This window comes from Protomyctophum parallelum, assembly GCF_964188405.1.
Source record: "Protomyctophum parallelum genome assembly, chromosome: 21".
Taxonomy (NCBI): Eukaryota; Metazoa; Chordata; class Actinopteri; order Myctophiformes; family Myctophidae; genus Protomyctophum; species Protomyctophum parallelum.
Window position 1 is genome coordinate 23194115 of NC_139713.1, and position 23028 is coordinate 23217142.

A 23028-nucleotide genomic window follows, 5' to 3' on the forward strand; every position below is an offset into this window, starting at 1 on the left:
TATATGGGAATTAGTAGTTTTATCAATGTTTTGGGGAGACCGAGCGAGTCCAAGTTTTAATTTGGTTCTGGACAACCGCCTGTCACAAGTTCACAACGCATGGGAATATAGTCTACACCAAATCTCTTAGCCAAAAATAGCCAACAAACTAATAACCATAAAATAATCTAAGATTTGTTTTTAATCAAGATTCATTCCATTCTCTATTCAATCATCTCTGTCGGGTAGAAACCTCAGACTGTTTGTCCAAAACTCTTACTTTTCAGGATTCAAATTCCAAAATAGCAAACGTAGCAGATCTACAAGCTCGAAACGATGCGTGAAGCGACACGTTTCCACCTTGTGGATCTCTTGAAAATGCTGTTGTGACGTTTTCGTATGATCAATTATTAGGGCATCAATTTACCAAAAAACTAAAAAGGTTAGATTATGCAGATAGTTATTATGCTCCATCCTACCTGATGATCCGCTGGGCAGCGTACTGGTGGAGACAACGGAACTGTGCCGACATGTTAGCCAGTGCTGCTAGACAGTTGGTGTGGAGATACTTATCCTGGGGAGGACAGACACACACACACACACACACACACACACACACACACACACGGATAAAGTGGTTAAAATGATTGTGTTGATACTTATTAGCGTTTGCCTAGCCTCGGTACCAGGCTTTCATTTTTGTTGGTGCAAAAATTGAAAGCCTGGAGGAACGCATTGGCCGCTCTGGTCTAAAAGTGGGAGTCAACCCTTCCGGGTGGGCGTCGCTCCAAATGATGTGACGTAGCGCTGCACTAGGGGGGAGAGGAGGGGCCGGGGGTGACGGACAGATCGATGAGATCCAATCAGGGCGTGCGCAAATCTGAGCCGCGACCCGCCCCTCTAGACCAGAAACCTAACACCTTAGCTCAGGCTAGCGTTTGCCTAGCCTCGGAAACCCAGGCGTTATTATTTCCAGAGTTTTTGCCCGGGGACTCCCTGGAACCCCCCCCAAGGACCCCTGGACTTTGAGAACCAGTTCTATAAATGTGATTATAGATTAAGAAATGTGTCATTTTTGTTTTGCCAACTCTCACCCTGGTTCTGGTCATGTTGAACTGGATGGTCCGGATCACCACCAGGATCAACAGACTGCCCAGAGAGATCTCTGTCAACGTGCGCTCCGTGTACCACGTGATGTTCTTCAGCACCTGATGCACACACACACACACACACACACATACACATAAGCACACACACATGCACACACACGCACACACAGAAAGCAAGGGAGAAAATAAAAACATATAGTCTAGTCTGTCGGGTGGAAAGTGAAACCATTATGTCCAAAAATGTTACTCTTCAGGATTCAAATTCAAAAGAATCTAAAGTAGCACATCCGCAAGACGTTAGATGATAAAAGATAAAAGGTTTCTGCCGACAGTGACGATATAACAAAAGGCCGGCCTTTAAAATGTCAGAAGTGATTCATTACGATCAATAAATCAACAATGGAAGTAAATTGCAATAGTTGAAAAGTCTTACTACATAAACATGTACACACTCACATGTGTACGTGCAAGTGTCAGTGAGCGAGCGTATGTGCGTGTGTGTGTGTGTGCGTCTCTACTCACCACCTCATGAACAGAGCGGTTGAAAGCGTCGTCCTCAGTGAGGATGAGGAGGATGATGAGGGCCATGTAGACATGGTGAGAGTTCCTGTCCTCCACGTGGTAAAGGATCTCCAGGATGGGCATCACCTGACAGGAAGAGTGTGGAACAGTTATATACCAGCCTTTGATTTATTTTTAATCCCACAATTTTGTAACCCTTTATTTTTTTCACCCGGTGCCAATGCCAAAGCTGTAATCCCGTGGTGATATCCTCCCTCTGCTGACCTGGGGAGAGTCCCGAACTGAGCTCATGCTTCCTTCAATGCATGAGGAGGAGTGAGCAGGCCGCTAATGGTTGCCTTACTGCCCGTGGCAATTAAATAAAATGTTCGGGCAAGTGGAGTTTGCATCCAGGTTGCCTGTTGGGCAATTGCATTCCGTCTTAAATATTATTGGCTATTCATGAAGTACAATGCTACCTTTTCACATCGATTGGTTTAACATTACTTTAATAGGTAAAGTTTACCTATCATTTTGTAATGGATGATTTACTTTTCGGGCAAGTGGGCATGACTTTTATTGGGCAAGTAGAAAATTACCCGTATACTTACCCGATGGGAAAGTGCCCCGGAGACCTTAGTGTCTACCCCTGACTGCTAGCCAGTATCATGAAAGTGTTTGTGTGCGTGCGTGCTGCCATGTACAGTATACACACAGTTCTACACCATGAAGGACGCGGTATGGATTACCAGGTTGTCCATGTCGGTCCTGGACAGCATGTAGGTCCTCATGTTGTGGTTCTGGTGCAGCAGCGTGTAGAGGAGCAGCGTGGCCTGGTCGGAGCGCTGCTGCTCGCACAGCGCTGTGTACAGACTGTTGAAGTTGATCTGGAAGCCGTGGGCCTGCTCCGAGGGCAGCGACGACGTGTCTGCATGGAATAGGAGATCAGATTCTAAAAATGTCTTCTACATCCCGACAGTTTTCTGAAAAAGCTATGTTTCTATGTCAGTCGTTCTTCGAATTTTCAAAAATAGCAGACCTACAAGCTCGTAGCGCGCCACCGAGTGGCGCGCTATGAGCTTGTAGATTTGCTATTTTTCAATAGCTAAAGCATAACATAATGCTAACACCAAAAGGGGTTCCCGCCCAAAATGGGTTAAAGATGGAGTGCCATGATGTTTGCACCATTTTCTGTTTTGTATGTGTCTATGGAGTTAGCATTACTCAAATAGACCCCCAGGTGTATGTGGTGGTTATAATATTCAAAATAAATCATGGCACTCTATCTTTAACCCATAGCATATACCAGTGTTGATTTTGACAGCAAATGATTGATTTAGTTTTAGTCATGGTTTTTAAAAACAAATCATTATTTCAGTCATCGGAAATGTTTTAGTTTTTTTAGTCTAGTTTTAGTCAACTAAATATCATTAATTTGTAGATCGGCTATTTGCAGAGTGCAACAAACGAGCGCAACCAAACATAAAATTACTTGCCTTTTAGTTCTACTGGAGGATCTCTTCTCAATTAGTCACTTTAGTCTAGTTTTTATTTGTTGCCAGAATTGTCATAATGTACTCTTAGTTTTAGTCATCATAGCTTCGTTTTTATTTAGTTTTCGTTCTTGATTCTAAATCAGTTCTCAAACGTTTTCGTGTCAAGGAAACCCGAAATTACATGTACTTGGACCCCCATCAGTTTTTTTGTGCCAGGGACCCACAGAAGAGATTTGTGTTGTTTTTGTTTTGTTTTGTTTTCCACTTTCAACGCTTAAATAAAAATCACACCTGTGTGAACTGAGCGGTGCAACTATACTTTTGTGATAGCTACTGTACTGTACTACTGTACTGTACTGTACTCTGTATTGTATGGTCCAGTTTTATTGTTAGTTATTACTTTAATTGTTATAGTTATAGTGGTCAGTGTGAATGGGCCTTTTGAATGCTCAACAGTGTCACTTTAGTTCACCCACCGGTATTGCAGCTGCCTGTTCATACCCCAAACAGACATACATACACATACTGTAGGGACACACAAAGCCATTGTCATTGGAGCGGTGTGCACCGCTCAAAAATGACACTCTCTCCGTTTTAATGGGTTCATTTCAAGGAGAGTGATCTAACACAAACTTAAGGCCTATTCATAGTCCAGAAGAGGTGACCACCTAAAACGACAACATGGCGTTACTCTGCGGTGGTCACCGCTCACACAACACATCTCTGTTTGTCTCTTTCAATTATTTTTATTTGGTTTTCAGTTATTTGACATATATCACAATGACGTACATAACAAAACAAAAACAACAACAACAACAACATGCCAGCAAATAGTACAGGAAAGTAGTCAGGTATACTCCATCATACAGTTGATAATTCGTATATATACATATACATATACACAATCATATATATATATATATATATACACACATACTCATATAACTACCATATAAACATCTCTGTTTGTACTAACCACCATTCCGGTGGTCAACTCTTCACCTAAAACTGGACTATGAATAGGCCTTAAGTCCACTGTGTCTGCTGCCAGAAACAGTGAAATCTCAGAGAGAAATCCGTCAAAGAAGCGTATCTGGGTTTGATGTAAACAACCAGCAGAGATTCACCGTTCCAGCACTGTGTACAGTGGGGCGGTGTCAAAAGGTTCAGCACTCAGAGCAGAGCCTAAAGCGGAGCATTAAACTATTTTGTCCTCAGAGAACTTGTTTGGTTTCGGCAAGCTGGAAAAAAACAAACATTCTACTTCTTTTGAAGTATGCGGCCGGCTTAGCGGCAGAACGGACACGCCGAGATTTCAAACGTTTGGGGAGTTCAGACTGGAGCTATTATAAATGAATGGAACCTTTTTGCTTCGGGAGAGGTTTAAGAACCGTTTCTCTCTTCTGTAAAAGCACAGCGGTTAAGTCAAACATTCACTTAAAAAACCTGTTTTATAATCCCACTTCTCAGCCTCTGTTAATGTCTGACACCAGCTGAGGACAAAGGAAGGTTACATAAGAGTTTGCACTGTAAATCTTTTTGCAGGGTAGGACCTGTTTCCTAGGATTAAGAAAATAATACAAAGTGTTATTATTATTTTTGCAACTACAGTATAGAGCACGGAATATGCTACAAATAATAACACCCACGGTTTCCCCATTGCCAGTACACAGAACTGATGACGGTGTCGGTGTTATCCAAACTGTCAAGAGGGCTCAGAAAAGATGATACATCGAGTGATAATTACAGCCTTCACAGAGCAATTAATAAAAGGCACAGGTCCAACTTTGGACGGTGCTGCAGGCTAGAGCACATCTACCTTTGGAGCATGCACCCCGAAAATAAATTACAGTAACCGCCATCATCGGTTCTTTAGTTATGAGCCGTGAATAAAGCTTGTTTTGACAAAAGAAAATGCAATCTGGGAAAAGTATCGAAATAAATTATCTTTTTTGTAAATCTATTTACATTGAGGCGGATGGAGAAGGACTTTTCACTTCCGTTTCATTTCCTGTTATATCTGTCTCCTAGGCAACCTGGAGCCTGCATTCATATGTTGGCGAAGCGCGCAATCTATCCTAAACCACTGAAAAGACCATTTGGCCGTGAATCACTGTCAGGAGATTTACCGGTATATATTCTCTGATGAAAGTTGTCCCTGTTGAGCACTGACGAGCCCTTCTACCTTCTGCTGGCTGAAGCACGCCACGCAGGACTTCTCTTTACCTACAAAATGTAATATCAAAACTAAGGACGGGAACACATGGCATACCTTGTGTGTTTCTGAAACAAGTGACAGCCTGTCGGTAGGGGTTGGGCCAGTCAGGCCCGTCCGTCAGATTGGCTAAGACAAGCAGCAGCAAGAGGCTCTGATTGGACAACGGTAGCGGGTTGTGCTCCTGCTCCACCCCCGTCTTGCTGCCCGCGCCGCCCAACGTGAAGACACTCCATAGACCACCTGCACACACACACACACACACACACACACACACACACACACACACACACACACACAGAGAGAGTTAAATGGGAGGGAGCTACAGTAAGGTGAGGATATAGACAGTTAACCACTTAAAACCTGTATACACTTTGTTGACCGGAGTGCCACCGAGTGGCGCGCTAGAGCTTGTAGGTCTGCTATTTTTGAAAAATCAAAGAACGACTGACATAGAAACATAGCTTTAGCAACCGTGTGGTCCATATAAGCGTTATTGTTAGAGTTCTGATAGTCAATCAAACATAGGCCAATAATACAGTGCTTCTGTATTATTGTGTGTGGGCAACTTTGACTATGGAGAGGACTATAGTTCCACACTCACTCCAGAGGGCCACATTGACAATGGAGAGGACTATAGTTCCACACTCACTCCAGAGGGCCACATTGACAATGGAGAGGACTATAGTTCCACACTCACTCCAGAGGGCCACATTGCATATTACGGTAGCAGCAAAAATAGCCGATCTGCAATTCTTTTTTCAGGATTTCAATTCAAATATAGCCAAAATTGCTGCTCTACAAGCTCAAAACGCGTCGCACTGCAACACGTTTTGAGCTTGTACAGCAGCAATTTTGGCTATACGTAAACATTTTTATTTAATTTCAAATGCATTTAGTTATAGTTATGTTAACTTTAACTTTTTTAACTAAATACAAATTCATTGGACATGTAACATTTTAATACTAGTAATTAGCTGAAATCAATAATACATCAGTATTCTGATATTAACCTGCTGGCCGGTGGGGGCTGCATGTGGCCCCTGGGCCGCCAGTTGCCCATGTATGTCTCAGGGCACACTGGTGTGGCGCCCAATGGGATTTTGTGACAACCACACATTACAAAACATCTGAAAACACTCAGGCTAATCTATATGCCTAATCTTAAGAAGGGTTGCATGACAACTGCATTACAGCTTGTAACTAGAAGACGCAAAGAGGCTTCCACACCAATGATTTGCAACTTGCACGATGTGCAACATAATCCTAGAACTGTGCTTCGCAACCGGACAGTCCACACCCCAGGCACCAAGCTGCGGCCGTTTCCACGGCAATTATGATAAACAGCAGGACACAACAACTGTGTCGCTAAACTGGACAGTGACAGACACATCATACTACAGCATCACACAGAAAGTATCCAACATAGCAGATCGACAAGGTCAAAACGTGGTGGAAAGTGACATGTCATGAGCTTGTAGATCTGCTATTTTTGAATTTGAATTCTTTAAAAGTAACCGTTTTGGACATTTATGAGGTTTCCACCGGACAGAGACCATATTATAATATTGTAAAGCCTGGCCCTGCTCTATATAGCTTTACGCTCTCCATTCCTTTCTCCTATTCACTCGTCCTATTCACTGGGCGTGCTGTAAACAAAACAAAAAAGACTCACGCTAGACTGTGTGCGTCGGTGTGTGTGTGTGTGTGTGTGTGTGTGTGTGTGTGTGTGTGAAAGAGAGAAGAGAGAGAGAGAGAGAGAGAGAACATGCAGTAATTGCGGAATAGCAAGAGCAATGTGTTTTTGCAACTTTTGTGGTTGTGCGACCAGACAAGTTGAATCACTCGCGACGCAATGAGCCGGCATGTGCCAACCTGCCTACTGCATCCAGGAAATTAGGTGCTGACCAGTAGCATGCAAGATTAGCCACACATACAGTTTTTGCAAGGTTTGTAAAAACAAAACTAGCTGTATCCATAGATCCTGAGAGAGCATATGCTGCCATCTAGTGGTTAGAGGTAATAATAATAATCATACTATAATTAACCGAATGTCTGTGTGTCTGTGTGTGTGTGTGTGTGTGTGTGTCTGTCAGAAACATTGCCGTAACTCCGTACTGCCTGCACCAATCACTCCCACTTTTCACACAGGCATTGACCATATGAATATGGAGGGCGTAACGAAGCCCTTTTTTCGATTTGACACATTAATGATTATTCATTTATTTATTAGTCAATTACAAACGCACCCAGGCGCAGTACCCTTCACGGCCACAAGGGGGGGCAAATATCTCACAACGGGTAAGGACTAGTAATAATAATATTGGATTTTTGAGTGGTGCAACCACTAACGGGCGTGACAGTACAGTAGAGGGTACAGTAGAGGGACCCCCACACGTTAACTCTGTCATTTCTCAACCGTTTCGGACGCGGGGCGGCTCGCCGCATTCGGGCCGGCACCACCCTGGGTGCGTTCTCGGGGGTCTGGAACTTCCTCCCGGGGACCCCAACACGGAGTTGCACCACTCACTCCCCACGGGTGTGATTTTATTTATAATTAAATTTACATTCCACAGAATGTACGTACAACCGGTTGAGACCAAGAACTACACAGACACAGACCATGTCACTGTGTCTCAAGAAGACTTGTTTAGCATCCTTGCCTGTCACCTTCTCTCATATATTGTCGTCGTGGGGTGGAAACCTTGTATGTCCAAAACCTTTATAATAATTATTATTATCTTATAAGTGAAAATAGCCGATCTACAAGTTCACAATGCGTAACAAGATTTGAAAACTTGAAATGAGACATTCTGCACAATGAGTAATTTTACTTTTGGTACTTTAAGTACATTTTGATGCCAATACTTTTGTACTATTACTCAAGTACATTTAGAATTCCGGACTTTTGCTTGTAACGGAGTATTTCTATATTGCAGTATCAATACTTTTACTTCAGTAAGACATGCGTGTACTTTTTCCACCACTGCTAGCTATGGTAGGTTCTCTGTCTGGGGTTGTGAATACAGGAACTAATGCCAGGGAACAGCCACGCTTGTCCCTTTGTTCTAAGTATACGTTAGAAACTGATATTCTAAACTATACTTACAAACTAATATTATGAACTAATAAACTAATACTGTATCTTTACGTGTATTTATTGTATATTTATGAATCAATGTAAAAAAAAAGAGAAGCATACAGTAGGTACTGTATTCTTCCCTGCCTAAAAACTCTATGCTGAGTAATGTAATTCAGTAATGTATTTCAGTGCGAACCACTGCATTTGGATCATGTCATGTCATTGGGCCAAATTCTTCCCCCAAAACACTTTAAAAAATAGCAGATATACATGCTCACAATGTATATATTTTTAAATAGGGCTTAAGTGGTCAAGCTAATCAATGGCAGAGATCGTTTAGGGTTTATGGCTAATGTGTGGGTTTGGGTTTGTATGTGTATGTGCATGTGCGTGTGCGTGTGTGTGTGCGTGCGTGTGTGTGTAATAGTTCCGGTAAGGAGCACAACCACACTGTTTATGTCTGAGCTAAAGGACATAAACAATCCTCATCAACAATGCAGAAAGAGAGAGAGAGAGAGAGAGAGAGAGAGAGAGAGAGAGAGAGAGAGAGAGAGAGAGACCATATTACTGGCACAGTAACACGGGCCACTTTGGTCTTTGTTCTGCCTTTCTTTATTTTTGTGTGATCCGTCTCTCTGTCTCCATCTTAAATATGATCCCTGGCCTGTTCCTCCTACTGCTTAAAGCAGCAGGAACGGGATTTATGAAAGATAAATGAGAAAAAGTACGAGAGAGAGAGAGAGAGAGAGAGAGAGGTATCTTTCCCTTTCTCTTCATCTCTAGTAATTTTAACTACCTTTCGTTCATCCTCTATCTCTCTCTCTCTCTCTCTCTACGGCGTAGACAGACGAGAAAGTGTGTGAGAGAGAAAGAGAGAGGGATATATTGAGAAAGAGAGAGAGAGGGGGCGAGAAATGTGTTAATACGGCATTACAATCATTGTAACCACTTCATCCTGTTATATGTTGGCTAAGAATGAGAGACAAGCAGTGAGTGACCCCTGCTCATCTCATCACTGGCACCACAGCGGCTAGACCGTTAGTGTCAGAGAGCCCAGCCTGGCAGCCGTGTTTCCTGTCTGTGTGAGCGCGCGCACACACACACACACACACACACACACACACACACACACACACACACACACACACACACACACACACACACACACACACACACACACACACACACACACACACACACACACACACACACACACACACACACACACACACACACACACACACACACACACACACACACACAACCTCAGTGGATGCTGTTTGTGATCCGTCTGGCTCGGTTCCCCAGCCTGTCTGCCTGCCCACCACACAAACCCAATAATGCTACAGTACTCAGACAGACAGGCTGGCAGGCTGGCTGACTGTCTGACTGAACGACTAAATCTTAAAATAACTAATAGCCGATCTACCAGTAAGTCACCTGGGGTGCGAGAAGCGACCTCACCCTAGAGGGCGAGGTCACGTGCACGCATCCACCTGGGTGACAGCAGACTTCTGGGCGAGCGCTGGCGCTTTGGAATGGGGGGTCAGATCAACATATTCGCTTGGGTGACAGCAGACTGCTGGGCGAGCGCTGACGACGACACTTTGGCATGGGGGGGGGGGGGGGGGGGGGGGGGGGGAGTCAGATCAACATATGGAATGAATTCTGTACTTGCCATATATGGAGCATGTCTTGAGTGTACAGGGTTTGATGAGGTCAGATCAACATATGGAATGTAAGAACAAGTCAGCTCCATATATGGAGATCTAAGGGTGGTAGCGGGGGCAGTGTATTGAGTGTACAGGGTTTAATGAGGGCCCAGGTAGGGCCGGGCCGTAATTTTCGGGCCTGTTGAGAATTCTAGTTTTCGCCGGCTGCCGGGCGCGGCTGCACTAATAACTTTGGGGCAGGCCCGTCTAGAGTTTAAATGGACAGGTATCAGTCAAAAGGGAGGCATCGAAACGGGAAGGACGGGTGGGGAGGATCAACATATGGATTGTCTGAACAGGTCAGCTCCATATATGGAGATCTAAGGGTTTGAGGTTTGGGGTGAGATCTTAGAGTATATATGAATAGAGACGGCACCGGATTCCTCCTCCCATCCACTTGCATTAAGTTGCTCAAAAGCGCATGAGGCGATTTCACTCCTCCTTCCGTGTAGGAACAGAGTGCATTCTGGGATGGATTTGCCCCAAACACATGAACGCGCTGCCGTTGACTATCATTGTGCCATTTGTGCGCGTTCACGTATGAAACGTTCGTTCACGTGTCATGGCCCCAATAACATGAACGTGCGCAATGATAACGGACCAGCGCTGGCTCGAGCTGCAATACCACATTTGGCCACTATGTCCATTTCGCCTCAGGGTTTCCTCCGGGTGCCGTCTCTATTCATATATACTCTAAGGGTGAGATGTAGGTTGCTGACCATTATTGATGACATCAGGGATCTCCATATATGGGCTTAATATTGATGACATCACGTGATGTCACAAGGCATATCCATATATGGGGCTGACTGGAAACTGACTGGAAATGCACAATTTCATAGTTAACTGCGACCTGCGATCGCAATAAACACATCGCAGTGCGACCTATTGCAAGCTTGTAGATCTGCTATTTTCAGTGCGTAACATGCTTCCAGAAGATGCTTCTATGGAATCCAAATGTCTTAAATCAATTGTGGTGACTGAGAACTATGGGGGAAATAATCTAGTTTTGGGAACTTGATATCAGTTCCTGTTTGAAGTTCAATGCGTCTGTTCCGGTGTGTGTGCGCGCGCGTGTGTGTGTGTGTGTGTGTGTGTGTGTGTGTGTACAGTACTGTGCTCGAACCCGTGTTTGTGACTATAAAACAATCCCAGACATGTGAGTCACTGGGCTGATCCGAGACACCAGATGAGTCAGTGACATCATCGACCTTAACCCATTCCATCCGGGACAAGCATCCGTGTCATTTTATACTTTGGCTATGTAAAAATAGCAGATAGTAATAATAATAATAATATTATATTATAATTTAAAAATACCAGATAGTAAGCTCATTGTGCGTCAAATCTTTGAATATAATATGCTTTTTCTTTTTTTAAAGCGAACATTTTTTAACTCAAAATCTTTCCTGAAAACCTTTGAATTGGCCACAGGTCTTAACACATTCAGCGACGGGATTTCTTTCAAAATAGAAGCTCGGGGTGCCGCACAGATATGGCAGCTTTTACTCTGAAGTCCCCCCCTTCTATTCCGTTCCGTACAAAAACGGGGGAGGAGAGGAGAGGAGAGGACCAACAGTCTGGGTGATAATCCTCCCTGCAGACACTCTCTCACACTCAGACAGACATATGTAAGAGAGGGTGTGTGTGTGTGTGTGTGTGTGTGTGTGTGTGTGTGTGTGTGCGTGCGTGCGTGCGTGCGTGCGTGACCGACCGACCGACCGAGAGAGGGATGTGACTGTGAGAAAGTGAGCGTGTGCGTGTGTGTGAGAACGCGGCGTAATGCATGTGTGTGACAGACAGACAGAGAATGGGTGTGCGTGTGTATGCATGTGTGTATGTGTGGGGGGGGGGGGGGGGGGGGAGGGCACACTATTCCAGAGACATTAAAATGGCGACGGAAATGGAGAGGTGGTCGCTTTGCTTTGTCATCCCGGCTTATGCTAGGCTGAGGGGGAAAACCCCCAACCCACACACACACACACACACACACACACACACACACACACACACCTCACCCCCCACCGACCAGTCCCATGCACAGCTGCCGTTCATTTCATTCCAACAGGTTACACAACAAGCTTTACTAACATGCCATGTGATGAAACAGTGACGTCTCAATACAGAGCCACTGGAATGTACAGTAAAGTCCAGTCCGCTGTGCCTCTGTGTGGAGATGTATGTGGATTTGGAGGACTTAAAGCCTGTGATCTCTATATACGCTGGTGTTTGGCCTGCCTTAAACCAGTGGGTTCGGGACCCGCAGGCGGGTCCCCACATGGTTTTGGGGGGTCCCCAGAGGAGAGTAGTGTGACAATGTAAGTACTGTTAAGCCCTTTTTACCGTTAATGTTTCAAAATTAAAAACTAATTATACTATAAATTATACTATAAAACTGGTCATAACAGCCTGAAAAGGTTGAGAAGAACCATAAATTGCTCTATGGAGATGCATGTGGATTTGGAGGACTTAAAGCCTGATCTATACGCTGGTGTTTGCATGCCTTAAACCAGTGGTTACAAAAAAAGGACCACCCAAATTGATATGTAGTGTACAGTATTTGGCTGCAGACCCACATCTGCACAAATGTTTTGTGGTGCCAGGGCAGGGACCCCAAGAAGAGATTCAAGAGAAGATTTGTGTTAAAAGTTAGATCTTTTTTTTTTAATGTTCCAACAATTTCATGATTTGTTTTTAATTCAATGAGTCCCGTGCATGACGTGTTGTGAGCTTGTTTACGGAGCACGACACACCGGTATGAATCAGACTTAAAGTCTGGCTGAATGTTAAGTTCCCATGGGCGGAAAAAAAGAACGTCTTGTCCCTTGTTTTATCTTTTTGTTTTGTTTTTTACTTGTTGAGCAATTCCTCTGTGAATTCGCTGCAATCATCTAAGTAAACATGATGTGCATGCAAATGCAGGAACAAAAATAATGCAGTGATGACTGAGTTCTCAGCGTATATGCACGTGCATGCGCCCGTGTGTGTGTGTGTGTGTGTGTGTGTGAGGGAGGTGGCTGCAGACAAGCAGGCTCTAGAGGATTACAGAACAGGCCACCATAACTCATATCCCTGATCAGTAGCCGGCCCACAGACAGACAGACAGACAGTATTCATTTCCATCTCGTGTACCAGGACTCTCTCTCTTTCATCTCTCACAAGTACATCTTTCTTTTGTTTTTGATAATGCCTTATGCACCGCGGTAGATTAAAGGAAATTAATGTGGGCATACCCAACAGTAGATGCCTAAACAATGATAACATTTCCATTTTTGTGTACTATTTCTATATCAAAAGTGACAAAAAACTAAATGTGCTGCGTGATGACGTGTAGAGGCGTGAAATAATATTGATTTCATTCACCCGTTTTATTCCCCAATGCTGTGTGTTCCTCCAAACACAGCTGGTGTTTATTACAGAATTACTCCGTTTATAATCTCATTCAAGATGACATCCAGACATCTTATGACTCATTTTAAACTTAATCAGCACCCTAAAATATGTATCTGAAAACAGGTCAGAAATAAGCCACGCAGTAGCACACATGCTGAAATGCACCGTTTGTCTCTCAGACTTAGACGTGGATGTAGCCCAATGGCCTGAAGGGATGCAACGCTCTGATTGGTTCTGAAACCTAGAGGCTTCCATTTCAGACTGATACTACAAAATAATATGCCCAAAAAAGCCATTGGACTCCTACTTTAAGATATTTATTGAGAAATGCAACGTTCCGGGTTACGAAGGTGCGACCTTCCACTGTGTCTGGCATCTAAAGAAAGTGACTGAGGCGTTCGTACTTGCCACTCCGGACGCCAGGCCGTAGAACAGACCGCCGCCCTCGGCCTGAGGTTCGAAGATGTGCGTGGCAGGAGGTGGGCACTTCTCCTGTCTGATGAAGTTGTACAGCAGAGTCTTGACCAGTCGACTGGTGAGAGACAGACTGGAAGAGAGAGAGAGTGAGAGTGAGAGTGAGAGTGAGAGAGAGAGAGAGAGAGAGAGAGAGAGAGAGAGAGAGAGAGAGAGAAAGTGGAGTTGGGAGGTGCAGGAATTAATCTCTTTTTCAAGTGGGCCCTGGCCAAAAAGGTAGCATACATACAGTAGTTACGCATTAAATGCATGGCAAAACAAAAGCAAGAAAACTAAAATATATTATCATCATCATTATTTTCATCACCATCAACAGCCAACTTCCTATTGAAACATTTTGAATATTTGAAACAAATTACACAGACCTCACAGGAAAGATTTGGGCCTGACTTCCAGACAAACAGCCATAGTTGGCTGGGTTTTTATCTCAATGTGTGAGAACACATTTTTGGAACACCACAAGGTTTTTGTGGAAGAGCGACATTCCAACAAACTGAAAAGAGGGATAATAAATTGGGCTTTAAGGCTTTTACAGTCATAAGACCAGCGTCTGGAATCTCACACCAGTGGACTCTCACACGTAAAACAAACGTGTCGACAATTCTTTTGATTGAGAATCTTTTTTTTTGTCTGTGGAGAGTAGACTGTGGACACAGACATTTCTCTTACAATTATACCGTCTAAATACAAGACGAGAATTACAAGAAAGCTTAAAGTGCAAGTTTTGGGTTGTGTAGTTACCTTGGACAAGAAATAAGAAATAATTGTCCAGTGATTAGAAATTTATATTCTAAATATGTTCCTCATTTACTTACGAAACAGCTCTCAAAGTCACTCTTTTAGTACGTAAACAAACACAAACAAAGTTGATTCAGACAATATAGAACATCACCTAATCTCATACTATTTTTTTACTGAATCTGAATCCGTTGACCCGGATCCAAATCTTCAAATAGTTTCAAGCATGCGCACTGCCGTTCACTTCCTCGATTACGGGCCGACCAAAGTGGCTCATAACTCTAAATCTACGGCGCTCTCCATGGTTTTGATCATAACGCTGATGTTCTGTCTTCAGCAAGCACCTCGTTTGGAATATTAACGCATCTAGGGAGACTTTAGATGTGACAGTGCGACGTAGTAAGGGAAACTTATGCCTCGCGGTTTTGGGGGGTAATGGAAGGCGAGGCTTTTCAGAGTAAAATCTGCCTCATCTGCGTGGCACTCTTAGCGCCTTTATTATGAAAACTTCCCCGGCAAAAGAAGTGTTAATCTGCCTGGGGCAATATCCATTGCAAAAGCAGATGAAGGCTGGCTACGCAAGGCTAATACAGTGAAGGTTCAGAAACAAGAGGTCTTCCATTTCTCGCCAGCTCTTTAGTAAATACTAGAGAATATATTTTCAGTTCAAGCTACCTATTTCATCTAATCAGGAAGAACACAGGATAAACAAGTGAAACTGGAAGTGAAGACACAAAGTAACGAGCAGGGACATTTCTATCTGGAATGCAACAAAATGGATGCAGATGTATGGGTGCTCTTTTCTGTTTATTAAAGAGATGGAGAGACAGGGAGACACTGCTGTTATTGAACAAACACCCTATAGCAACGATTACCATCAGAATAATAGGGCTTTAACTTTTTTTTCCACAATAAAAGGCAGGGACCCATTTGTGGGTCACGGACAGATTTGTATGCGTCCCTTTAATTCTACATTTTCAACAAAACTACATTTTGTTTTTAAGTATTATTATTTCCCCCCAAAAAAGAAAAGAAGAGATCAAAGATATTTAAGAAGTAGCGAAAATCTAAAAGATCTCAAATCGTCATATTTCTGTTTTGGTCATTGAGCTAGAAGGTTTGTGAACCACAGACCGGCGGCATGCCATGCACCAAGAATATCCGATCTACGGAGCGGTGTGTGAACTTGTAGATCGGAATATTGGCTTTATTCATTTTGGCTAAATGTGCGTGAGGCGTTGAGTGCTTGGTCTCTCACCATCGTCCTTTCATGATGTGCTGGTAGATGGATCCATCCCGGAGGATCTCTTTGTTGAAGAGCTGATAGGACAGCAGCACCAACAAGGTGGTGACGGCTTCAAACAGGATGCTGTATGTGATGTCACTACACACACACACGCACACACGCGCACACACACAATGAAGTTAAAACAGGAACTGATATCAAGTTCCCAAAACAAGAATATTTCCCCCATAGTGATTACATGGATTAAAGTTCTCAGTCGCCGCACACAGGCGGGAGTATATGTCAGGCCTCAACAAGACAAACTTTTAATAGATGATTTAATAAACTACCAAATCGATTAGTCTGAACTGTGTTAAGGCACGGACGTTTACAAAGTGACGTAAATACATTGGAGTTTTTGAGGGGCGCCAGCCGCTCCAATGCATGGCCTTTGAAGATTACATCATATGGCAGCCAAGTCTATGGACTATTATTGTTTGTTTAGGGCCCTAAATGATGACGTAAGTTGTCATGTGGCAGATACAATACAATAAATAATAATAATAATAATAATAATAATAATAATTTATAATAATATATTTGAAGCAAAGTGCTTGCTAAATTAGGAAAAGAGAATAATTAAATTAAAATAATAGTACCGGTAATATTTTTACAATATGGATTCCCCTGCTGTGTTTTCTTGTTGTTGTTTTACAGTATATTTCTTGGGGCTTTTTTGCATTTGTTTTTTTGTTTGTTTTTGCAACTGTTAGTACAGTTGAGAGTGACAGGAAACGGAGAGAGAGAGTCAGGGAGTGACTCTCTCTCTCCGTGTGTCACTCCCTGTGTGTCAAGGAGTGACACAGGCTTGGGAATCGAACATTACAGTATGCCATCGCCACGCCACCCCCTGTTGTATTCTGAAATGCATGCTGCATCTTCTCCCTGTGTCCCCTACGGTAGGTACCCTCACAAAAAACATTCACTAATCGTGGTCTCTATACTGCCTCTGTCTGGCCAGCCGGGGCACCTGCTGGAATAACGTGTTCCTTCCACCCGCTACGTCCAAACGGGGAAACTTGGAAACCTCATGCATAGAAGGAAGCATGAGGTCAGTCCGTTGCTCTCCCCAGGTTGGCAGAGAGTGTAGCGCCCAGGATTACAATAGATAATTGACACAGGGTGAAAAAATAGGTTCGGGTACAGTCTTGCACATCCATATTATAAAGAAGGACACTAATTTGGTCTGTGTCTGACTGAGAGGAGAGGCATGATGAGAAAACAGTCAGATTTGTTCTCATCTCCTCTGGGCTTTAAACCCAGAGCACGTAGAGAGGAAACCGCCTGACAGCTACAAAGTAACAGAGGAGGGGGGGGGGGGGGGAGGCTGATGCTGGGAACAATGAAGAATGCTGGAATGATCAACGCACTTACACTAGAGCCAGGGATAAGATGTCCAAAGAAATGACACGAGAGAGAGGGAGAGGGGAGAGAGACAGACAGACAGACAGACAGACAGACAGACAGACAGGCAGGCAGACAGACATACTGAGAGACAGACAGGCAAAGTGAGAGAGAGAGAGAGATAGAGAGATAGGGGACATTCTGTCTGTCAATCACGTGTCCATGAACTTGGTTTGACCTAGACAAGGCAGCATAGCGGCGCAGTAGAGGAATGATTCAACCTATATATATATCAGGGATGTGCCGACGAGACATTTTGGCCGATATCCGATATAATTAATTGGTGTTATGGCCGATAACCGATATTACCGATGTCTGTATTGAAAAAATATAATAATTTTGTCCATTCTGAAAAATACATGTAACAGGGTATCTGCACTGCAGGCTTAGACAAGTCAGATTGAACTTAAATACCTGTATATTTAATATTGTGAGCTTGTAGATCTGTTCAACTGTTTGTTTATCTGTAAAGACAGACCGATTAATCGGTCTGATTGATTAATCGAATCGATGCGGATTAATCTAAAAACTACTAGAATCGGCCGATAGCGATGTGTTTGCCAATTAATCTCTCATGTATACACACACACACACACACACACACGGCGGCGGCTAACAACCGAAGCAAAATCAAGGTAAAAATATTTTAAAAAAGAAAGAAAAAAGATTAAGCCTAATTTATCATACCTAGGTGTCTGTGTGTTAGAATTAGATGTTTGTCATGGGAGAATGTCCATCTCATTCTCCCCTTTCATTGGACACGTCCCCTCTGCTTCGGTCCAGCAACGCTCATCGTAACTGGCTGGCGAACATTGGAAGAATAAACAAATGGACTGTGACTGCTGTGACCTCATATATCGGCTAGTTCTGTAATCAATATTTTGTTTGATTGGAGTCTTTAATGTGGTGCTACTCTTCACCTACTGTACTTAGTCAGTACTTAGTCACCACTGGTGACTAAAACGATGACAAAAAAAGTTCCTCGACTACCTTGTTTCACGAAATAAAACGAAATAAAAGCCAATACTATGACGACTAAGACTAAATATATTGACAATTTTGTCAACAAATAAAAACTAGACTAAAATGTTAGGGAGGGACTAGTGGAAAATAATCCAAAGAACTAACAAGTCATTTTATGATTGGTTGCGCTCTGAAATTAGCACATCTACAAACTCACAGCGTTGTGAGCTTGTAGATCTGCCGTTTCCTGCCAAAATACATTTTAGTTGACAAAATTAACTGTAATTTCAGTCGACAAAAATCTTAGGATATTTAATCGACTAAAACTAAATCAAAATTCGCTGTCAAAAATCTGCATCTACTAATGGTAAATGGTGCATTTATATAGTGCTTTCATCCAAAACGCTTTACATAGATTGTGCATAACATTCACCCACATTCACACACACCGATGGCAGCGGAAACCATGTAAGGCACCGACCTGCTCATCAGGAGCAATTTAGGGGTTCAGAGTCTTGCTCAAGGACACTTTGACACCAACTCTGGGGAGCCCGGGATTGAACTGTGAAGCTTGTAGATCGCCCTTTTGGAACAGCAATGTCGGTGTTCACCTATGTACCCATGTGTCCGCCTGCCCTATGTGTTAATGAGCACGAGTATGACTATTAGTACCAGTAGGGGCGCTGTTGTGCCAGAAACAGAGAGAGAGAGAGAGTGCTGCACTGTTGCCTGCTAATGAGAGAGAGAGAGAGAGAGAGAGAGAGAGAGAGAGAGAGAGAGAGAGAGAGGAAAAGGGAGGGGGAGTTGCACCACTCAGTTCACACGGGTGTGATTTTCTTTTAAATGAATAAAGTAACAAAAAGGGAGATACAAGGTTTCCACTCCGACAGAAAGACCTCCGTTCCAACTGGGCGGAGCTGTGGAGGTGGTAGCGGTACTTACAGCAGAGGCACCTCCACGATCAGGTGCACCAGGTTGGACATGAACTCCTCCAGGAGATCCTCCGTCACTGTGTCTGTAGATAAGGGGGTGGGGGGGTGGGGGGGATTAATGAGAAGAAGAAAAAAAAACATTCTGTTCTATTATTCTGTCATTTCTAACACCAATGCCAACAAGCTCCCTGTGGTTGGCCATGAGCAGGCTCTCTCTCTCTCTCTCTCTCTCTTCCCTAGACCCCTTCCCAGCCATCCCTCCTTCACGTCGGAGGAACAGAGGAAGGGGAACAGCCAGCTGGAAGCGTTCCTTCTTTCCTCCACTATACTTCCCTCCTCTGTCCCGTTCCAAAGGGCCTCAGGACTCGCTCCAATGCCATGTTCCCTCCATTATGTGTCCAGTCCTGACCTTAAACCATGGCAGGCCCCCTTTGGCATAGACTTTGTCTCAATGACGGGATAGCAACAAAAAAAAGCTTGTAACTCTGCTATTTATGAACAGAAATAGCTAAGTATTTTTTTGCAATGTTCTGAAATTTTAAAAAAATAAAATTAAAAAAATAAATCAAAGATTCTTTATATATTGGATAATATTTTCACGTTTAACTTTTTACAAATACCCCGTATAAATACCCCGTTTGACAGGACAATACCGGCCAGTCTTATTCAGTGTTGATTTCGTCGACCAATATAAGGCGAAGGTTTTATGGCGACCACCCTTTTTCAGTGACGAAAACGAAATAAAAACTAAGCTATGATGACTAATACTATGACTATAATATATTGACAATTTCATCAACAAATACAAATTTGACTAAAATGTTCCAATTTTATGCTGGCAGGTTGCATTCTGAAAATAGCCGATCAACAAGCGCAGTCATGGCCCAGGCCGTAGCGTAACGGTCTGGGCACCGGACTGGTGATCCAGTCGCGGTGTGCCGCGGGTTCGACTCCCGGACCCGACACGGCCTTTACCGCATGTCATCCCCCCATCTCTCTCCCGTTTCCTGTCAGCCTACTTTCTATCCCTTAAAAAAATCAATAAAGGCGTAAGCCGCAAAAAAATATCTTAAAAAAAAAACTAAAAAAAAACAAGCGCAGTCATTCTGACTCCTCGCCACATGGTAAAATCCTCAAAAATTATATGAAATAAAATAAAATATGTTATGCACTACTCTGGATTCAAACGTGTCCCGGGTTCCAACACTTCCCAAATGGATCGAGATTCCAACCCGCCCGGGTTCTACCACTTCCCAAATGGATCGGGATTCAAATCCGTCCCGGGTTCTACCACTTCCCAAATGGAAACACTGTCTTCTATTTCGCTGTGACTTTCCATATCGTAGCTGTCGGGCAGAAACCTCTCAACTCTCACTCAACGAGATCACTGTACTCGTGTATGGCATCTGAGGCACTATTTTAATGTTCAACGTCCGATACCGAACGTATTCAAGTTGTATGTCGTCATTTTTCAGAATTCTAATTCAAGCACATCAAACGTAGCAGATCAACAAGCTCAATAGTGGATCTTCTACTTCTGATGCCGACGCTGTCGTATGATCAAGTTACAGGCGTTAAATTACGAAAAAACACACATTTGGAGATAAGAGGTTTCTCCCCGACGGCGACAATATATTTCTGGCTCCATGAGGACAACGATTCATCCAATGTGTTCTACCGGAGGCGCCCATTTAAAAAAAAATAAAGAAAAAAAGGATGGTCTTCTTATAATGGATTTTGTCAGTTAATGTGTAATTAGGCTGAGGCCTAATTTAATCCACTAATCGGAAGTATTTATTCAAGCCACCCCACAATGCAGGAAGTCAGTGGTTGACTTGTGTTATGTTACTTGCCAATAGCTCCATTCAGAGAACAGCACTCAGCCATTTCTCTAAATACAGCCTTTCTCTATTCAGCGCGACCTTTGTGTGACCCCAACTGTTGGCAATGGTGGACAGTCAGAAAATAAGTGCATTTACTTGAATAATGTATTTTTAATTCCTTTTGTTTGGTATCTGTACTTTACTTGAGTATTTGTGGGGATTTCTTTTTTTTTGTAGAATCCGACACTAACTCCACTACATTTTAAAGACAAACCTTTGACCACAGGGGAGCTTACGGAAATACTGTACGTGATTAACCACTTTTGCTTCGTTTCAAAAATAGTGGAAAATATCTAATCTACAAGCTCACAACGCATTCCAACGCATTCCATCGTGACACGTTGTGAACTTGTAGATCGTCTATTTTAGCTTTTTGTGAACATCTTTGAATATTTCTGAATTTTGGGGGAATCTGGGGGGAAACTTCTAAATTTAAAAGAAGTTGCATAATGTTGTTCACTGCATAATATCAATGAAGGAAAAAGGTCCCAAAATATGATATATAAAAAAAGATATATAATTTTGGCAGCCATCTTGAAATAAATGGTTGTCAATTGTCATCTTTGATTTACAAGTTGCCTCAGTTTCAAAGAGTGACCACCAAAGATGATTTAGTACCAAATGTCACGCTTGGAATAGCATTTGAACGATTCTCCCAAAATATTGCCGTTATCTGGCTCCTTTTGTCATAAAAAATAACATCCAACATCAATGGGACATAGCTCTGTATACACACAATGCTATCCAACTGTATATATTTTCCCCATTTTCAACTGTTTTATTACATTTCGACACTTGCTTTGACAATGTAAACGTATGTTTTCTCGTGCCAATAGGGCATAGCAGTGGGCGTGGTTTTCTGGTTCCACTGAAATGTTGGCCATTCATTTTTTCCCATAGAGATTTAAAAAAGAAAATTATTTTAAGCCTAGAATCCAGCCATCCTGATCCAGGATCCTGGTGAGTCATGACCATAAATCTTTCATTCTATGAAAAAATGAAAGTGAAAACCGTAAACTAAGGGTATTTATGAAATGTAGATTATCATATAATGAAATATTAAATTGTATTTTTTTCACAGAATCAAAGGTTTTATGGTCATGAATCACCAGGATCCTGGATGGCTTGATTCTAGGCTTAAAATAATGGATATAAATATCTCTATGGCAAAAATAAATGGACGATTTTTCAGTGGAACCAGAAAACCATGCCCACTTCTATGCCCTATAAAGCTCCTTTGAATTGAATTGAGTTGAATTGTGTGTAGGACGGTGCTCACCTCCGCAGGAGCCTGGCGCCCTCTCCTGGTAGGAGAAGTGCAGGTGCAGCTCCTCCTCGCTCATCTCCCTGATGAAGACCTTGAGCAGGCAGCGGATCATGAACAGTGCATTGTGGGCCTGCCAGATGAACAGCTGACTGCAACGAGACGCAGAGAAGAGACACACACACACACACACACACACACACACACACAGCTCATTTAGCCATAAATCACTCCCAACTGAAAAACTAATTCACATTGATTAAGGGTTCTACAAAAGGGGCCGTTCTACGGATAAAGTGAGTTGTTGTGGGGGTTTTTAATCTTTTTTTATCCTTAAACTATTTAACCCGCCCGCGCTAAAACTTTCCTCACATCCATGTTGGAGTGGATCAGAGTTGAACACAAGCTACCACTGTTGACCCATTCAAACCTGAAAAACAAAGCATCAGTGTCACACAAGTTTTTCAGAAAACTCTTAGGATTTAGAACAGTGGTTTTCAACCCTTTTCGTATCAAGGTTCCATTTATATATTCAGCATTTGAGCCACAGACCAGCATTTGATGAGATGTAGCCTCTCAGACCCAAATGAAAACTTTG

At 42.9% G+C, this 23028-nt stretch overlaps 1 protein-coding gene across 2 annotated transcripts in view; it reads right to left on the bottom strand.

Moving 5' to 3' along the window:
* The window catches only part of dym (dymeclin), a 64559-nt gene that overhangs the window by 26650 nt on the left and 14881 nt on the right, over positions 1–23028 (bottom strand). For both annotated transcript variants that reach the window (XM_083793539.1, XM_083793538.1), the window contains exons 5-13: positions 22446–22582; positions 19294–19366; positions 15958–16083; positions 13892–14034; positions 5358–5543; positions 2339–2517; positions 1611–1736; positions 1074–1187; positions 459–553 (exon numbers count right to left, since the gene is read on the bottom strand). In XM_083793539.1, coding sequence (XP_083649665.1) covers positions 459–553; positions 1074–1187; positions 1611–1736; positions 2339–2517; positions 5358–5543; positions 13892–14034; positions 15958–16083; positions 19294–19366; positions 22446–22582 — 1179 coding nt within the window. The remainder of the gene's footprint in view (positions 1–458; positions 554–1073; positions 1188–1610; positions 1737–2338; positions 2518–5357; positions 5544–13891; positions 14035–15957; positions 16084–19293; positions 19367–22445; positions 22583–23028) is intronic.